The sequence below is a fragment of the Trachypithecus francoisi genome, unplaced genomic scaffold (assembly GCF_009764315.1).
Source record: "Trachypithecus francoisi isolate TF-2019V2 unplaced genomic scaffold, Tfra_2.0 Lachesis_group10, whole genome shotgun sequence".
Taxonomy (NCBI): domain Eukaryota; kingdom Metazoa; phylum Chordata; class Mammalia; order Primates; family Cercopithecidae; genus Trachypithecus; species Trachypithecus francoisi.
The window spans coordinates 93,705,960-93,726,002 of NW_022681455.1; the positions used below are offsets into that span (position 1 = coordinate 93,705,960).

Below are 20,043 nucleotides of genomic sequence, written 5' to 3' on the forward strand. Positions count from 1 at the left end.
AGACCCATCTCACATGCAGAGACACACACAGGCTCGAAATAAAGGGATGGAGGAAGATCTACCAAGCAAATGGAAAACAAAAAAAAGCAGGGGTTGCAATCCTAGCCTCTGATAAAACAGACTTTAAACCATCAAAGATCAAAAGAGACAAAGAAGGCCATTACATAATGGTAAAGAGATCAATTCATCAGGAAGAGCTAACTATACTAAATATATATGCACCCAATACAGGAGCACCCAGATTCAAAAAGCAAGTCCTTAGAGACTTACAAAGAGACTTAGACTCCCATACAATAATAATGGAGACTTTAAGTTAATACAGTAATAAGACTTAGACTCCCATACAATAATAATGGGAGACAGAAAGTTAAAAAGGATATCCAGGAATTGAACTCAACTCTGCACCAAGCAGACCTAATAGACATCTACAGAACTCTCCACCCCAAATCAACACAATACACATTCTTCTCAGCACCACATCGCACTTATTCCAAAACTGACCACATAGTTGGAAGTAAAGCACTCCTCAGCAAATGTAAAACAAACTGTCTCTCAGACCACAGTGCAATCAAACTAGAACTCAGGACTAAGAAACTCAATCAAAACCACTCAACTACGTGGAAAATGAACAACCTGCTCCTGAATGACTACTGGGTACATAACGAAATGAAGGCAGAAATAAAGATGTTCTTTGAAACCAATGAGAACAAAGATACAACATACCAGAATCTCTGGGACACATTTAAAGCAGTGTGTAGGGGGAAATTTATAGCACTAGATGCCCACAAGAGAAAGCAGGAAAGATCTAAAATTGACACTCTAACATCACAACTAAAAGAACTAGAGAAGCAAGAGCAAACACATTCAAAAGCTAGCAGAAGGCAAGAAATAACTAAGATCAGAACAGAACTGAAAGAGATAGAGACACAAAAAACCCTCCAAAAAATCAATGAATCCAAGAGCTGGTTTTTTGAAAAGATCAACAAAATTGATAGACTGCTAGCAAGACTAATAAAGAAGAAAAGAGAGAAGAATCAAATAGACGCAATAAAAAATGATAAAGGGGATATCACCACCGACCCCACAGAAATACAAACTACCATCAGAGAATACTATAAACACCTCTACGCAAATAAACTAGAAAACCTAGAAGAAATGGATAATTTCCTGGACACTTACACTCTCCCAAGACTAAACCAGGAAGAAGTTGAATCCCTGAATAGACCAATAGCAGGCTCTGAAATTGAGGCAATAATTAATAGCCTACCAACCAAAAAAAGTCCAGGACCAGAAGGATTCACAGCCAAATTCTACCAGAGGTACAATGAGGAGTTGGTACCATTCCTTCTGAAACTATTCCAATCAATAGAAAAAGAAAAGAGGGAATCCTCCCTAACTCATTTTACAAGGCCAACATCATCCTGATACCAAAGCCTGACAGAGATACAACAAAAGAAGAGAATTTTAGACCAATATCCCTGATGAAAATCGATACAAAAATCCTCGATAAAATACTGGCAAACCAAATCCAGCAGCACATCAAAAAGCTTATCCATTATGATCAAGTGGGCTTCATCCCTGGGATGCAAGGCTGGTTCAACATTCGCAAATCAATAAACGTAATCCAGCATATAAACAGAACCAAAGACAAAAACCACATGATTATCTCAATAGATGCAGAAAAGGCCTTTGACAAAATTCAACAGCCCTTCATGCTAAAAACTCTCAATAAATTCAGTATTGATGGAACGTATCTCAAAATAATAAAAGCTATTTATGACAAACCCACAGCCAATATCATACTGAATGGGCAAAAACTGGAAAAATTCCCTTTGAAAACTGGCACAAGACAGGGATGCCCTCTCTCACCACTCCTATTCAACATAGTGTTGGAAGTTCTGGCTAGGGTAATCAGGAAAGAGAAAGAAATAAAGGGTATTCAGTTAGGAAAAGAAGAAGTCGGCCGGGCGCGGTGGCTCAAGCCTGTAATCCCAGCACTTTGGGAGGCCGAGACGGGCGGATCAAGAGGTCAGGAGATCGAGACTATCCTGGCTAACACGGTGAAACCCCGTCTCTACTAAAAAATACAAAAAACTAGCCGGGCGAGGTGGCGGGCGCCTGTAGTCCCAGCTACTTGGGAGGCTGAGGCAGGAGAAGGGCGTAAACCTGGGAGGCAGAGCATGCAGTGAGCTGAGATCCGGCCACTGCACTCCAGCCTGGGTGACAGAGCAAGACTCCGTCTCAAAAAAAAAAAAAAGAAGAAGTCAAATTGTCCCTGTTTGCAGATGACATGATTGTATACTTAGAAAATGCCATCGTCTCAGCCCCAAATCTCCTTAAGCTGATAAGCAACTTCAGCAAAGTCTCAGGATACAAAATCAATGTGCAAAAATCACAAGCATTCTTATACACCAGTAACAGACAAACAGAGAGTCATATCATGAATGAACTCCCATTCACAATAGCTTCAAAGAGAATAAAATACCTAGGAATCCAACTTACAAGGGATTTGAAGGACCTGTTCAAGGAGAACTACAAACCACTGCTTAGTGAAATAAAAAAGGGCACAAACAAATGGAAGAACATACCATGCTCATGGATAGGAAAAATCAATATTGTGAAAATGGCCATACTGCCTAAGGTAATTTATAGATTCAATGCCATCCCCATTAAACTACCAATGAGTTTCTTCACAGTATTGGAAAAAACTGCTTTAAAGTTCATATGGAACCAAAAAAGAGCCCGCATTGTCAAGACAATCCTAAGCCAAAAGAACAAAGCTGGAGGCATCAAGCTACCTGACTTCAAACTATACTACAAGGCTACAGTAACCAAAACAGGATGGTACTGGTACCAAAACAGAGATATAGACCAATGGAACAGAACAGACCCCTCAGAAATAATACCATACATCTACAGCCATCTGATCTTTGACAAATCTGACAAAAACAAGAAATGGGGAAAGGATTCCCTATTTAATAAATGGTGCTGGGAAAATTGGCTAGCCATAAGTAGAAAGCTGAAACTGGATCCTTTCCTTAGTCCTTATACAAAAATTAATTCAAGATGGATTAGAGACTTAAATGTTAGACCTAAAACCATAAAAACCCCTAGAAGAAAACCCAGTGAATACCATTCAGGACATAAGCATGGGCAAGGACCTCATGTCTAAAACACCAAAAGCAATGGCAACAAAAGCCAAAATTGACAAATGGGATCTAATTAAACTAAAGAGCTTCTGCACACCAAAAGAAACTACCATCAGAGTGAACAGGCAACCTACAGAATGGGAGAACATTTCTGCAATCTACTCATCTGACAAAGGGCTAATATCCAGAACCTATAAAGAACTCAATCAAGGCCGGGTGCGGTGGCTCAAGCCTGTAATCCCAGCACTTTGGGAGGCCGAGGCAGGCGGATCACAAGGTCAGGAGATCAAGACCATCTTGGCTAATACAGTGAAACCCCGTCTCTACTAAAAATACAAAAAATTAGCCGGGCGTGGTGGTGGGCACCTGTAGTCCCAGCTACTCGGAGGCTGAGGCGGGAGAATGGCATGAACCTGGGAGGCGGAGCTTGCAGTGAGCTGAGATGGCACCACTGCACTCCAGCCTGGGCGACACAGCCAGACTCCGTCTCAAAAAAAAAAAAAAAAAAAGAACTCAATCAAATTTACAAGAAAAAAACAACCCCATCAAAAAGTGGGCAAATGATATGAACAGACACTTCTCAAAAGAAGACATTCATACAGCCAACAGACACATGAAAAATGCTCATCATCACTCGCCATCAGAGAAATGCAAATCAAAACCACAATGAGATAACATCTCACACCAGTTAGAATGGCAGTCACTAAAAAATCAGGAAACAACAGGTGCTGGAGAGGATATGGAGACATAGGAACAATTTTACACTGTTGGTGGGACTGTTCAACCATTGTGGAAAACAGTGTGGTGATTCCTCAAGGATCTAGAACTAGAAATACCATTTGACCCAGTCATCCCATTACTGGGGATATACCCAAAGGATTATAAGTCATGCTGCTATAAAGATACATGCACACGTATGTTTATTGCAGCACTATTCACAATAGCAAAGATTTGGAATCAACCCAAATGTCCATAAGTGACAGACTGGATTAAGAAAATGTGGCACATATACACCATGGAATACTATGCAGCCATAAAAAAGGATGAGTTTGTGTCCTTTGTAGGGACACATCTGCTCCCCTGCCCCAGCAGTTTCCTCTGCTCACTCTCATCTCTTTTCCTGCTCCCAGGCTCGCCTGGTCACATGTCCTTCACTGTCCTCTGAGTCTCCCTCTTTCCAAGCCGCCTCCACTCTACTTGACACATTCTCCGTTAAGACACCACAGTACACAAGCTCAAGTCCCTGCACCTCACCTTTACTCCCAGACATGGGAGGGAGATGACATGAAGACCCAAACGCCACTTGGCAAGAGATCTGGGGTATGTAGAGGGGAAGATCTGAGGTTGTAGAAGCTCCAGGGGCTCCCTGCTGGAAGCTGCATTGAAGCTGGCTATTGAATGTGGTTCTGCGCTGAGAGCTCTTCTTGAAGCTCCAGACCAGGAGCCAGCTGCCAGTTGGAGCCCTCTATTTGGTGCCTCAGAGAAACCTTGCACTCTGTAGGTCTAACTCCGAACCCAGAAAATCCCCCCATCTCGGCCCTGTCTCTTAGGCAAAGCACCACCTCAGACCCAGTTGTGCACCAAACCCACATTTGAGTCAGGGGCTCCTGCCCCGCACTGTGAGCACTCTGGATGAGCCAGTGCCGAGGGGGAAAGAGCTCTGAATGCCAAACCATGAGTTTCAACTCCACCTCCAGCTCTGAGAGCTGTGGGCAGGGAAGGGCCCTAGTCCAGTGTGCTGTAGAAAGACCAGTCTGAGGCTGGGCGCGGTGGCTCAAGCCTGTAATCCCAGCACTTTGGGAGGCCAAGACGGGCGGATCATGAGGTCAGGAGATCAAGACCATCCTGGCTAACACGGTGAAACCCCATCTCTACAAAAAAATACAAAAAATCTAGCCAGGCGAGGTGGCGGGCGCCTGTAGTCCCAGCTACTCGGGAGGCTGAGGCAGGAGAATGGCATAAACCCGGGAGGCAGAGCTTGCAGTTAGCTGAGATCTGGCCACTGCACTCCAGCCTGGGCAACAGAGTGAGACTCTGTCTCAAAATAAAAAAAAAAAAGAAAGACCAGTCCGCCACTGCATGGCACATGGATGGCAGGGGCGGAGTGTGGGTGGAGAGAACAGAAGGTGGGCAGGGAGGGGGAGGCAGGGACATGGCTGTAGCCGTGGAGATGGGAGGACAGACAGGACTTGGTGGCCACTTGGATGAACCAAGGGAGGAGTCTGGAAGAGACACCCAGTTTTGTATCAGATGTGTAGAGCATGGGATGCTGTTCATTGATCGAGGGAGGAGGAGGAGGAAGAGGTGTGGCATGGGAGGAGGTAGCTGAGCTCTGTCATGAATGTCATTTGAAGTCCCCAGGGAGAGCCAGGCCTGCCAGCGCCTTCACTGCTTCAGCCAGCCCTCAGGGTGCCTGTGCTCCCTGGCCCTCTGGCTCCCACTTTGTAGCTGTCAGTTGCAGTGGGGGACAGCTGCTCAAGGGTCCAGCATGTCTCTGTGTTTACCCAGGGGACTGCCACGTGGCCCATGCCAAGCATAAGCTGATGGACGACCTTCTGAACAAAACCTGTTACAACAACCTGATCCGCCCAGCCACCAGCTCCTCACAGCTCATCTCCATCTAGACAGAGCTCTCCCTGGCCCAGTGCATCAGTTGGTAGGTGCAGAGGACACCTGTGGCTCAGGCTCAGGTGAAGAGGCAGCTCATGCCCAAGCCCCAAGCAATCAGTGTCCAGAGGAATGAAATGACTAGAGTTGACTTAGACTCACCAATACATAGCGGGGAGGCTGGAGGAGGGTCCATGAGGTTTATAGGTGTCCAATATTTAATGAGGTCATGATTTTGTTAAAGAAGAAACGAGGGTGGGAGCGGGATCACCACTGTCTAGGCAGCCAATGGGCCTGCATAGACTCTGCTCCGCTGAGTCTCCAGCACAACCATAAGCTTCTCCTCCTCATCCTCCCAGCCCCCCCCTACTCTCTCCCCCAGCTTGCTCAGCAGGTGACCTTACAGGCTCCCTATTTATTGGGGGAAATAAGAACCAGACTTGGGGAGCTGACGGGTACAGAGGCCCAGGTGTAGTGGCGGGACCACAGGCAGTGCAGCACCTACTGAGCCAGGTGGGTAAGGGTGTGGAGAGTGGGCATGGCTGCTGCAGGCATGGAAAGGAGGCGCAGATGGTGGCTCTCCCAGGGACCATTGTCAGGGTCTCCATGTGTGGACGTGTGCAGAGGTGGGGGTGCTGAGGAGGAAGGAGGTGCAGGGAATTTCTCATCTTCTCTCTACTGCCTCTGAGTTGGAGATGACAGAGGGAGCCATGGCCCACTGTAAACTAACACAATGTCCTCACCCACAGGGCTAGAAGCCCTCCCCTGGAGGCAGCTCTGAGAGGAGCAGTCACAAGTGAAGAGTGCCGGGTGCTTGTGTCCTGCAGGGGGAAGGAGGTCACCAAGGTGGCTGCCTTCTGACACACCAGCCTCTCTCTCTAGCATGGGGCCCGCACACACCCAGCCTGTCAAACCTACAGACCCCAAGAAGGCTTTGGCCAAATTAATGAGCGACTCCCTCTCCCAGGAGGAAGTGCAACTGAAGGATGTGGAAGGCAGTAGAGTTGTGTGTACTCCACCCCCTCTCTCCACAGTTGGACCGGAAAGAAGGGGGCTTTCAGCCAGGCTCACCCAGGCTGGGGTCTGAGTGTCACTGTCCAGCTATTGGCTTCTTGCTTAATGGGTGAGCCCAGCTGATCCTGTGCAGTTGCCACCCTAGTGAGGGTGAACAAGCAGGCGAGTTCCATTTCTGAAAGCGTGGGCATACAGTAAATATTAGGCTGTGGGCTGCTGGGCCAGGAAGGGGTGTTTATCTTTCAGGGTTTATTTATCTATTGACTTGATGAGGGAGGGTTGTAGGTACAACCAGTTTAAAGATGGAAATTTTGAGAGAGCAGGCAGGGATTTAGTGCTGGGTAAAGCAAGCAGGCTTGTCAAAGCAGCTATTTTGGGGAGGCCAGAATCCTGTACCAATGTCCTCAGCACGTTCATCAGCTGCTGGGGGAGTGCCAGACAGGATTAAAGCACAGAAGTTTCTGGATGACAGAAATGTTCTATATATTCAAAGGGGGTGGGTTACATGGGTAATGCATTTGTTAAAACTGATCAAAATGTAAACCAGATCTGTGCATTTCACTGAATATAAATTATGCCTCAAATTAAAAACATGTTTTAAAAGACAGATGGGCTGGATGCAGTGGCTCACGGCTGTAATCCCAGCACTTTGGGAGGCTGAGGCAGGCAGATCACTTGAGTCAGGAGCTCGAGACCAGCCTGGAAAACATGGTGAAATCCTGTCTCTATTAAAAATATAAAAATTAGCCAGACATGATGGCACATGCCTGTAATCCCAGCTACTCAGGAGGCTGAGGCAGGAGAATTGCTTGAACCTAGGAGGCGGAGGTTTCAGTGAGCAGAGATCATGCCACTGCACTACAGCCTGGGTGACAGAGCGAGAATCCATCAAAAAAAAAAAAAAAGAAAAAAAAAGACAGATGAAGGTTTTCAACTTTCACTAAAGGCAGAGTAGCTTTTTACAGATTAGCCTCCCCACAAGAGCAGTTAGAAAAACTGGACAAAAATGTGCCCCAGCAAAAACAATTGTTTGAAGGTAATTGGAGACCTCAGCCAGGACTTGCGTGACCAGTCCTAGGAGGTGACCCTGAGAGTCTGTAGCGCTTTTCCCACATCTGGTGATTGGTAAACAGTAGAGGACTAAGAGGCTGAGAAAGTGAGTGTGAAGTTGTAGTTAACAGGCTGGAAAGCCTAGCTGAATGTTTGGCACTCTCACAGGCTGAAATGACCTAATGAGAATTTGGGTCCCAGTAAGGAGATGGGACCCTGGAAGGGCCACCCCTAGGAGTCCAAGTGAATAAAAAATAGACCACCCATCACAAAAACTAAAACCTTGAACCAGCTTAGTCCCAAACTAGATGAAGGTGATCTGCCCTTACTCCAATTGTGTGCCATAAAGTCAAAGTCAATACTCTCTGGAGGCAGGTAAAAGTGTACTAGGAAATGCCATAAGACAAGACAGGACTAAATGAGAAAGACCAAGAAAAAAACCAACAGAAACATACATGTAAGGAAGAAACTTTTTTTTTTTTTTTGGAGACGGAGTCTCGCTCTGTCACCCAGGTTTGAGTGCAGTGGCACGATCTCAGCTCATTGTAACCTCTGCCTCCCAGGTTCAAGCGATTCTCCTGCCTCAGCCTCCCAAGTAGCTGGGATTACAGGCATGTGCCACCACGCCTGGCTAATTTTTGTATTGGCCAGGCTGGTCTTGAACCCCTGACCTCAGGTGATCCATTCACCTCCGCCTCCCAAATTGCTGGGATTACAGGAGTGAGCCCCTGCGCCTAGCCAGTATTTTGCCACAATTTAAAATAAATACTTTTTATTTTTATTTTTATTTTTTTCAGGTTTGTGCTCAGACTATATTCTAAACAGTCACATGGCAGCTTACTCTTCTCCAGGCCTTGCTGCCACCTTTTAGATGTTTATGATCTTTGCCTTCTTGTGGTCTCCTCAGTAGAAGAACGGCATGCAGGGGTTGCTGTCAAGATCTTTGGAGGGAGAAAGGCAAGGCACTGAGCACCGTGCAAGCCCTCCCTTGCTCCTACCTGCCCACCTCACCCAAAGGCTCTACTCACCACCCTGCTTGTCGGCAGCTCCAAGCTCCTGAGGGCCTGGGGTCCCTGGTGCGGACTCATCAGCAGGGTTCTGGGCAGCTGCCTGCAATCCGCCATGCCCCTGGTTACGGTCACTCACAAGCGGAAACACCAGCTCCACCTGGAGGGAAAGGTGGTCCATTGCCACGCCCGTGCCCGCACCCACCTCCACCCCCACCCCCGCAGAGGTGTTGCATGTCTTAGAGGGTCCAGAGAAATCAGAAGGTGGGAAACCAAGAGCATAAGGGGTCTAGGAGGGACCACCAAGGCAGGCAGCAAAGGAGGGGCAGGAAGAGTCAGGCTCACCATGGCCTCCTGGCTCTCCAGTTCCTCTGGGATGCTTGGCATGGGCCCAGGTGCCTCCTCCTCCACCTCCTCCCTGTCCAGTCCATCTCCTGTAGGGGGTTGCCAGAGGGGTCCTCAGACAACCCAACAAGGGAGGTAACAGTGGGCCCACCTCTGCCCCCACCCTCACTGTGCAACCCTGGGCCAGCCCCTCCCCAGAGGGAAATCAGCAGCTGTTCTTTATTTTACTTTTTTGGAAGAGACAACGCCCCCCTGTGTTGCCCAGGTGCAGTCCCACTACCAATCAACACGGGAGTTCTGACAGGCTCCATTTCCGACCTGGGCCAGTTCACCCATTCAGAGGCAACCCTGGTGGTCCCCACTCCCAGGAGGTCACCTTATCTATGCCGAACTTAGTGAGGATACCCGGTCGGCATAACGACCAACTGTTCTAAAGAGCTCTTCCAACTCCTCAATCCTACGCTGCTAACAGTCCCCCCTTCTTCCTGGGGCTCTCTCCTCTTCCTCTGAGCGGTCTCCCATACCTTCCCCAGTGAGAGCCATGAGGCTCAACTGGGCCTGCAGCTGCTGGTTCTGCTGGATGGCAGCTTCCAGGTGTTCCTAAGAGGCCAGGAAAGAGAGTGAGAAGGCGCGGAGGTTGCCAGGTTGTCGCCCTCGGGGCCCCACCCTCATCAACTCCCTCAACTGGGTCTCCTACAACTATTGGTGGGCCATCTCGGCCACCACTTTGCCCTGAGCTTCCTGCTGCTGCTGCTGGGCAGTGCCTCCTTCTTAGAGGCCAGCTGCTGATAGCCAGCCACGTACTGCTGCAGGTGACCCAGGTAATGGTCTCGCTGCTGCTGCTGCAGACTCTGAGCCTCTTGGCTCTTCAGCTCTACCTGCAGGATAGATGTCAGGGTAGCTAGTGGCTGGCTTCCAGATTCTAGGCCCATAAACAGGGTAGCGAGGGCACTGTGGGACTCTGTCGCCTGCCCAGGTCCCTGGCCCCTGGCCCCTTCCTCCAGGCCTAAGTGACTGCCTCCCTTGCCTAGAGGCCCACGCCTCCCTCCCCAGCCTCAAATCTCACACCCAACCTCCCACCATTCAAACTGTAGGCCACATACTGGTGGAAAAGCAGAGGGAGACAACCACCATCTGCTAATTTGTGGTGAGGTCGTTCTGTATGATCTCCATGGTTTGCACATGCCTCCACCTGCTCCCCCTAGAGCTCAGCCTTCCGCCCCAGCTCCCCCAGCCTCTCATCCAGCTCCTGCAGCTTCACCTCCTGCTCCTGCATCTTCTCCTCCTGCTCCTGCAGCCTCACTTCCTGCTCCCACATCTTCTCCTCCTGCCTCTGCATCTTTTCCTCCTGTTCCCGAATCTTCTCCTCCTGCTCCCACATCTCCTCCTCCTGCTCCCGCATCTTCTCCTCCTGCTCCCACAGGTTCTCCTCCTGCCTCCACATCTTCTCCTCCTGCTCCTTCTTCTCCTGCTCCTGCATCATCTCCTCCTGCTCCCACAGCTTCTCCTCCTGCCTCCACATCTTCTCCTGCTCCTGTATCTTCTCCTGCTCATGCATCTTCTCTTCCTGCCTCCACATCTTCTCCTCCTGCTCCCGTATTTTCTCCTCCTGCTCATGCATCTTCTCCTCCTGCTCCCGCAGCTTCTCCTCCAGCTCCTGCAACTTCTCCTGCCTCCACAACTTCTCCTCCTGTTGCTGGTTCATGTGGTTCCACAACTCGTTCTCTTCCACCCGGGCTTGGAGCTTTGCTGCCACACTCTACAGCTCCTTAGCCAGGTAGTCAGCATCCGCCTGCAGCTGCTGCTGGAATAGTGAAAGTGTTGGTTTGAACCTCAGAAGGAAGAAGACTCATGAGCTAGCCATATAAATGTAATCTATAAAATAATGGTTTTCATCCATAATCCTTCAAAAAATATTTTTTTAAGCCCTAACTCTGAGATTCTGATTCCCCAGGAAGGACCCCAATTTGTAGATTTTTAGCACACTCTAGAGGATTCTATGCAGGATCAGAACAAGGACACAAATTTTTGAGCTCTTGGCTGGACCTCCCCATAACCTGCATGATCCCTAGACCAAGGTCCCAGCCGGATGGGGCTCCCACAACCCCCAGGGCTGCAGCCACTCGCCTGTGGCAGTAGGAGCTTGGCCCTCTCCAGCTTCCTTTTTAGCTCCTTTACGTTGAGCTGGATCTCAGACTTTTCAGATTCTACAAGTCGAAGTTTTTCTTGCAGTTGGGCATTTTTCTCCTTCAGCTCCTCATCGGTTATGCTATGGCCAGAGGCAGTAGAGAAAGGAATGATCGAAGAACAGAAAGGACAACTTTGGTGATCAACCCTCTACTTTTGCCCCACAACCACAGAACTGTGGCATTGGAAGGGACCCCAGGAATTAAAAGTCCCAGGTGGCAGGCCAGAGAGAAGACATGAGTTGCCTGAGGCTACCCATGAGTCAGTGGCACAGCTGGCACTAGAGCTTCCCTGCACACACATGAAAACCTGTATGAGCCTCTCACCATGCTCACCTGTACCCCCCCACCTCCCAGCACACCACTCACGCTAAGGGCCTCCAGACCTCCCATCCCACCTTCCCCCATCCTGCGTGTTTCTGTATAGCTCCAAACCCAGGGCGTCCCTCTCCTTTGTTAACTCCTCAATGTACTGCAAATAGAGAAAGGTGAAGTCAGGACACAGCAGGCAGAGGAGCAGCTGGCCAACCAGAAACAACAGCTGTAGTGACTACTCCACAGTAACACTTCCTCACTCCCAATCACACCTGACATGTTCGCAAGGCATTTCCAAGCCCATGGTCTCATTTGTTTTTCTTTCTTTGTTTTGTTTCTTTCTTTTCTTTTTGTTTTTGTTTTTTTGTTTTTTGTTTTTTGTTTTTTGAGGCAGAGTTTCGCTCTTGTTGACCTGGCTGGAGTGCAATGGCACAATCTTGGCTCACCACACCCTCTGCCTCCTGGGTTCAAGCAATTCTCCTGCCTCAGCCTCCCAAGTAGCTGGGATTACAGTCATGTGCCACCACACCCAGCTAATTCTGTATTTGTAGTAGAGATGGGGTTTCTCCATATTGGTCAGTCTAGTCTTGAACTCCTGACCTCAGGTGATACACACGCCTTGGCCTCCCAAACTGCTGGTATTACAGGCGTGAGTCAGAGCACCGGCCCTCATTTGTTTTTCAAAGAACTCAGTAAAGGTGGAAGAGACAGGGAAAGAGATTGAATTTATAGCTGGCTAACAGGGGCCCAGAGAGATCAGATAATATTGCTATTGTTATTACTGTTATTGCTACCACTGTTGGAACCTTTTCTGAGTGCTTCACCAGGCACTGCGCTAACAGTCCCATTTAATCCTCACAACCTCCATAGGAGACTGAAGGGGTGGCCTGCCCCTCCACACCTGTGGGCATTTCTCGTTAGGTGGAAGGAGAGACTTGAGAAAAGAAATGAGACACAGAGACAAAGTATAGAGAAAGAAAAAGTGGGCCCAGGGGACCGGCGCTCAGCACACAGAGGACCCACGCTGGTACCGGTCTCTGAGTTCCCTTAGTATTTATTGATAATTATCTTTACCTTCTTAAAGATAAGGGAGTGGCAGGACAATAGGATCGTTTTAGGGAGAAAATTAGCAGTAAGACATATGGATAAAGATCTCTGTGACATGGGTAAGTTCAAAGGAAAATGCTGTGCCTTGATACGCATATGCAAACATCTCCATGAACCTCTTAGCAGCATCGTGCCAGCAAGTCCCACCTTATGCCGTAAGGCGGTTTTCTCCTATCTCAGTAAACAGAGCATACAATCGGATTTTACACTGAGATGTTCCATTGCCCAGGGACAGGCAGGATTTTTAACCAGCAAGCTGCCTTCAGGCACTTGTTTAACAAAGACACATCCTGCAGAGCCAAAAATCCATTAAGCCTTGAGTCACCACAGCACATGTCTCTTGCAAGGACAAGGTTGGGGGTAGAGTCACAGATTAACAGCATCTCAAATACAGAACAAAATGGAGTCTCTTATGTCTACTTCTTTCTATATAGACACAGTAACAGGCTGATCTCTCTTTTACCCACAGAGACGGTTACCATTATTACCTCTATTGTGTAGATGAAAAACATGGGGTATTAAAGGTTAAGTGCTTGCCTAAGATCACTTACAGCTGGGATTTCAACACCCAGGTATATCTGATTCTCTAAGCCCATTCTTTCACTGAGGGTATGGGCACAGACAAGGAGGAGGAAATTAATCTTTTATTGACTTTTTAAAAGGATGATACATGCACATAGTCCAAAACTCAGAAAGTACAGAAGGGAAATATCTCCCCTACAACACTGTTCCTCTCTCCTGAGTTTTTTATGAATCCTTACAAACATGTTTTATGTATATTACCATAATACGTACACACACACATATGCGTGCTCCGTCTCTCAACACAAATAATAACATACTCAAGATACTCTTCTGTACCTTTATGGTACAAGTACACTAACCACCATTTAGGACTTGGCCAAGGCCACAGCCAAGTATGGGCAGGGCAGGCACTTGGCCTCCGAGCTCTATGTCCAGTGCTCACTCCCCAAAGTACCCCCCAACTCACCCACAGCAGCTGACTCAGCCCCAGTCTGCCTCTAACAACCACACACAAAAGCAGCAAGAAATGGCCATGCTACCTTCTGGGCAGGGCACTCCATCCTACAGAAGGGACCTTTAGGCTCACTCCTCCATCTGCGAAGCCAGGGTCCCAGGGGACGGACGGGGCAGGTGGTTGGACTCACCCTGTCTGCCTTCTTCTTCTGTGTGATGACAGCAGAGAGAGCCCGCTCTAACTCTCCTGCAAACTTCCATGAATCATGCAGGCGGCTGACCAGATCCCTGGACTCTCCTGGAATGAGAGACATTCAGATGCGGCCCAAAGGACTCCCCCAAAGGCCTGTCAAAGTGCCAGGTTGAAGGATGACGGGGTGCTGGATTCAGACCTTCCAACTGCTGGGCAGCATGCTGGCTGTAATAGAGTGCCGTCTGAAGCTCACTTTTCTGACATGTAAGGATTCGTATGGTATGAACCTGGGCCTTTGGGAGAAAAGACAAGCAAGTGCTGAAAGAGAAGCAAAGAAACATTCTCCGGAGGACAGGAGGGAACTTCACACCCTCCACTCACCTCTAGCTCCCTCCTTAGGGCTTCCTGATGTTGGTGGCTTGCCTTCTTTTCCTACAGAAAGAGGAAGACAGAGCTCTTACTAGGGGGAGGCAGAGATGGTACGGAAAGAGACATGCCCCCAGAATGGCACCACTGCCCCAGGACAGGCCCACCCATGGGACCAAGTTATCAGGGACTCTGTGGGGACGGGTGGAATCTGGGGGGTGAGCCTTCTTCCTCAGGCTGGGAGTGGGCAGGACAAGACTGGGGTCTCTACATCTGAGTGTCCCCCCAAACCCAGCAGTCATGTCATGAGCAAACAAAGAAATCACGTTACTTCTTCCAGCTGAGCTCAGTTCTATTGTTTCTGTGGGGAGAGTCAAAGGAAGGTGACTGAGGGTGGCCCCCTCGACTCTATTCCCCAGGCCAGGAAGCGGTAGGCAGGGGCCAGGAATGGATTTTAAAGGCGAAGTTCTCAGACCCAATGGGAACATGAACTGGTAAACTCTCCTCAACTCCCAAAGAAAAAGGATTTGGGTCTTTGTTGGGTTTTGCCCACAGCCACAGAACTGAAAGTCTGAAACCAGATTCTCTCAAAAAGACAGTCACATAAACCTTCAGAGATGGAGTGTGAGAGAAGCCCACCCTTCTGTCAGCTTGTGATGTAGAAAGGTGCAATCATTCAACAAACACTGACTGAGCACATACCGACCAGGGATGGTTCTTCACAGCAAGGATATAGGATGGAAAAGGCAGACAGGAGCCCTTGGCCCTGAGGTTTCCATTCTAGTGGGCCTTCAACTCTCAGACTCTCAGAGCTAACAGAAACCTCTGATACTCTCTAACTACTTCAGGAAATGCAAGCCCAAGAAGGAGAGTTTACAGCAGGCCCTGGACTAGAGATTCACATAAAAACAACAATGACAAATCTCATTTAAACTTCACAAATGTAAGTAAAACAACACCACTCCTACTTTACAGATGTGAAAAGAGAGGCCCAAAGGGCTCAAGCAATTTGCCCTAAATCATATCCCTAGCAGATGGAGAGGTAGGATTCAAACCCAGAATTCTTAAGCAGTACCTGGCAGTTCTTCCACAATCTTAACAATTACCCTCCACCACCCATTGGGCCCTCTGTCCCCAGGAGCCTAGCTAGCCAAGACCCACATCCTCAGGTGAGTGGCAACTGCCAGAAGTGGTTGTCTCAGGGTTAGCGCCATTATTTATTTTCTTTTTTTTTTGGTGTCGGTTGCTCCTTTACCAACACTAGGGTTGGTGTGGGGATGAGAGTCTCTCAACTGTGTAAAGGAAGAGCAGTGATACTCATGAGAACTACAAGCTCCTACAGTCACATCCTGCTTTACAGTTTATACAAAATACTATTATACAGCATCGGATTGAATGCCACCAACAACTGTGGAAAGTGTTGTCACAATCACTTAGTGACTGAGAGGGATCGATACCACGGCTGAAAAAAAGGCAGTAATGGAACTTAAACCCAGTCTTCTGATTTTGAGTTCCAGGATTTTGCCACAAATCAGCAACTGCCAGGGACCAAAATCAGAGGCAGAGGTAGAAAGGCAAATATTAAGTAGGCAGGATCTGTACGCTGTGTGGTTTAGAGTCATATATCCTCACATGTCTGTTAGTGTTAAGAAGTGCACCAAAACCTCTCAAGCTTTTACATCAATGTATCCTCGTGGCAGAAGACAGCCTTTCTATTAAATCTGAGAATTTAACAGAAAGAGGACAACACAACCCTCATTTCAGGGAGAAGTCTTGTATACTCATAGATCTATGTGACTGTCATCCCTAAGTACATTAATGTTTTGTCTCTCAATAGAATCAAGGGAAACTGATGCTTCAGAAAGATGCCCCATATTTATCCTGTGACACTCAAAGTACCCCAGGTTGAGATGAGATGAGGAAGATTCAAGCTGTCAAGTTCAGTTTCCCAAGATCTGTTCCACAGAAGATAAGCAGATCTCACTCTAGAAACTACTGACTGAGGGGCCCTCTGGTCCCAGAACAATGGAGAATTCAAATCTGAGGTGGAGAACTCAGAAACGATGTTAAAGTCCCTCTGGAGAGTAGAAGCCTGGGAGAAAATCAAACCAAACCCATTCTCCCATTGCCACCCAGAGACACTGTCAATGTGTTGAGCTCATGGGGGAGGTGTAGGCTTTTCACACTGTCAATGTCTGTGTTAAGGAAGTAAGGCAGCCTGAAACCTCTCTCTCCTAGGTCCCACAGTCCCCATTCCCCTTCCAGCTGGAAACCTGTGCTGCAACCAGAGGAACCAGAAATGGACAAGAACACTTAGGGTACTGGGTCCTAAGACCAAAGGCCAGTCTGGTGGCAGTAATGGCAGTTTCTAGAGGGACCGTGACATCACTACATTCCACTCCTTGGTGGAGTGGCGGGGGGGACACAAGAGTGCAATGTCCAAGTTGCCACTTTGAGATTGGGGAGGGGGTCACAGGATTGGGACCCAGGTCCTTGGAGACACGAGCCCACAGAGCCCAGGGAGGTCAGGCTTGGGGCAGTGGGACGTGAGGGCCAAGTATGGAGCAGGGAGCCCCAGGAGTCACCTGCCCAAAGTCACCCTGGGGCAACTGTTGAGTGGAGGTTCTGGGGCACCCAGGTCCTTGGAGACGTGAGCCCAAAGAGCCTAGGGTGCTTGGGTTTGGGGTAGCAGGAGATAAGGGTGGAGTACGGAGTGGGAAGCTCCAGGAGTCACCAGCTCAAAGTCACCCTGGGGTGACTGGTGAGGGCAGGGGCAGGACTCATGAGGGGGTTGGGCTGGCTGAAAAGATTTTGGTTTGGTGAGTCCAGAGGCACTGGGGAGACCCAGCCCAGTGTGCTTCAGGAGTGGCACGGACTCTGGCAGCAGTTTGGTTGTCAGAGGGGGCCTGGGGCTAGGTTGGGGTGCTGCAACCTGGTGCATTTTACCTTTTCCTTGGCCTCAGCCAATTTGCCCTTTCGGGTTTCTTTGGACATCACCGGACGGGTAGGAAGATAGGGTTGGGGCCACATCAGCACAATCCAGGCGAGGACAACTATACACCTCCAGTCACCTACACGTAGCTGTGTGACTGAGCCAGAGGAGGCGTAACCAGGGCTGCAGTAGAATGCAGAATAGGGGTGTGGCCTTAATGCTTCAAGCCCGTTGGTCAATGAGAAAGATGAAAGGGAAAGGAGGCGTGGCCAGACAGCAGCACGTCATGAAGGACCTGTGGTGTCACAAGGAAAGACACCCATGCAACTGCTGTCCCCGCCCACTCCTGGAGAGGGGCGGGGCTGGCTTTCACTTTAAAAACTTTAAAACTTTATTATCTCAATTGAGGTACAAATCCTATTAAAATGGAAGTTTTATAGTGTGCTTGATGATTGATAAAGCAGACTATATTATCCAACATTCCAATAAGATAAAATAATCACAATGATTTCTCTTTTTTGGAAAAACTTTCTCTGATTCTCCTACTTTATTGTTAAGTTTACAAAAAAAAAAAAAAAAGAAACATGTCTAATATCTTTAAAAACACAAAGCTTTTGAGCCAGGCACAGTGGCTCATGCCTGTAATCCCAGCACTTTGGGAGGCTGGGATGGTCTCACCAGAGTTCAGGAGTTCAAGACCAGCCTGGCCAACATGATGAAACCCTGTCTCTACTAAAAATACAAAACTAGCTGGGCATGGTGACAGGTCCCTGTAATCCCAGCTACTTGGGAGGCTGAGGCAGGAGAATCCCTTGAACCTGGGAGAAGGAGGTTGCAGTGTGCCAAAATCGTGCCACTGCACTTCAACCCGGGCTACAGAACGAGACTCTGTCTCTAAATACATACATACATACACACACACATACACACACACACACACACACACACACACACACACACAGCTTTCCATTTAATAAGCACTCAAAGTTCTTTACAAGCTTAAAACAAATACAGGACCCTTCTAAAGTAAGGCTAAATGCTAAATGATGGGGGAGAGATAAAGGTCATAAATAACTCCTACTCTCATGAGGTTAATCACTAAATCCTATTTTTCTAGAATCACCTGGCCTCTCTAAGCCCTGCAAATGAAACTGAATTTCTCACTCAACACTTGGCTATGACTTGCAATGAGGAAAACCAAGAATTGTGTTATGTCACTGTGTATTGCTTGTTACCTGGGATCAAGGGTTGACTTTTTCATGATTTGCTCCATTACCTGTGTGCTTCTTATCCCAGACCAAACTAAGCTTTTTTCTACAGTTCTACAATTTACAGTTAGTATACAAGAGTGGTTCTCAAAAATATAGTCTCTGGACCAGGAGCACCTGGGAACTTCTTATAAATGTAAATTCTCAGGTCCAACCCTAGACCTGGTGAATCAGAAACTCTGAAGTAGGGCCCAGCAATCCGTGTTGCAATAAGCCCTCCAGGTGTTCAGGAACCTCTGGCATACAGCAGGTAGAAAAATGTGTTTCCTTCTGTAGCTCCTAAGCCAAGAATACTGTATGTTCTGTCTTGATATGAAACAATGACATGCAATTAAAAGACATAAATCTCCTTCCTACTTCCACCCTCCAGCCAATGTGTTTTATTTTTATGAGTTCAACAAGAAAACAAGTGGCAATCAGAGATTTGATCTAAAAAGTATATTTACAGGCATCAGTTCTCATTCATCCTGATCTCATCCAGTATCATTTATATCCTCTTACATCTAAAGTTTTAGAAAAGGATCTTCACAATGTAAGACTCAGGCACACTAGTAGTTCTATGATAAAAGACCAAGCAGATCTCAATGTCCAAACTCACTAGAGAAGAAAAGTGGAATCACTGGCTAAATATTTTCAAATTGCATTCAACAGGAAATTAAAGTTTTGAATTTTTTTCACCTTCATCCTTCCAAGTTAATAGAATTAAACCAGAATACTCCAGTCTTCCAAAGCCTCTAGTCAGGCAAAGTTTTACTGTATTACTTCTTGCTTTTCAATGGATATAAAGCAGAGTCCTGGTAGGCACATTTTGTATACCTGCGAAGATGCAAAACTAAACAGTTCCCTCTGTTCGATATTGAAACAAAAGTCCTGTAAACCTCAGATGGTGAGTGTAACACTTCAGCACTAGCACGAAAGCCTCAAATATAAAAAGATACCAAGAACACCACTAGCAAACAAAAGTAAGCTCTTGGCCGGGAGCAGTAGTTCATGCCTGTACTCCCAGAATATTGGCAAGCCAAGGTGGGGTAAGTCAGGAGTTCAAGATCGGCCTGGGCAGCATAGCAAATTCACATCTCTACAAAAAAAATTTAAAAATTAGCTGGGCATGGCGGCACACACCTGCAGTCCTAGAGCTACTTGGGAGGCTGAGGTGGGAAAATCACTTGAGCCCAGGAGTTTGAGGCTACAGTAGCTAAGATCATGCCACTGTACTCCAGTTAGGGTGACAGAGTGAGATCTAGCTATTACATTCTGTCCTGCTCCTGTTTCAACTAAAATCACTAAGTTAAAATGTTTTCATTCAGCAGGATAAAAATTAAGTGAAATTTGACTTTGGTGCTTTGCTAGCAAAAAATAAATAAATAAAGTACTGGGAGAAAGTATTTGTAACCTCAATGACAGATAAAAGGTTTGTATCCTTAGCCTATAAAGAAATCTTTAAAATTACTCAGAAAAAAAAAAAAATGAATGATTTCCAGCAGAAAATGAGGAATGGAGAAACCAGCACTTCCCACAAGAATAAA

At 47.5% G+C, this 20,043-nt stretch overlaps 1 protein-coding gene across 1 annotated transcript in view; it reads right to left on the bottom strand.

The window, feature by feature from the left end:
* Nucleotides 1-17,756, bottom strand: part of LOC117087788 (golgin subfamily A member 6-like protein 1) — a 66,442-nt gene extending 48,686 nt beyond the window's left edge. Inside the window, 12 exon segments of the mRNA XM_033218411.1 lie at nt 8,849-8,987; nt 9,173-9,261; nt 9,697-9,772; nt 10,434-10,973; nt 11,300-11,441; nt 11,772-11,830; nt 13,950-14,056; nt 14,151-14,244; nt 14,333-14,383; nt 15,479-15,550; nt 15,553-15,609; nt 17,264-17,756. Coding sequence (XP_033074302.1) covers nt 8,849-8,987; nt 9,173-9,261; nt 9,697-9,772; nt 10,434-10,973; nt 11,300-11,441; nt 11,772-11,830; nt 13,950-14,056; nt 14,151-14,244; nt 14,333-14,383; nt 15,479-15,550; nt 15,553-15,609; nt 17,264-17,347 — 1,510 coding nt within the window. The 5' untranslated portion in view covers nt 17,348-17,756.
* Between the last annotated feature and the right edge of the window lie 2,287 nt (nt 17,757-20,043).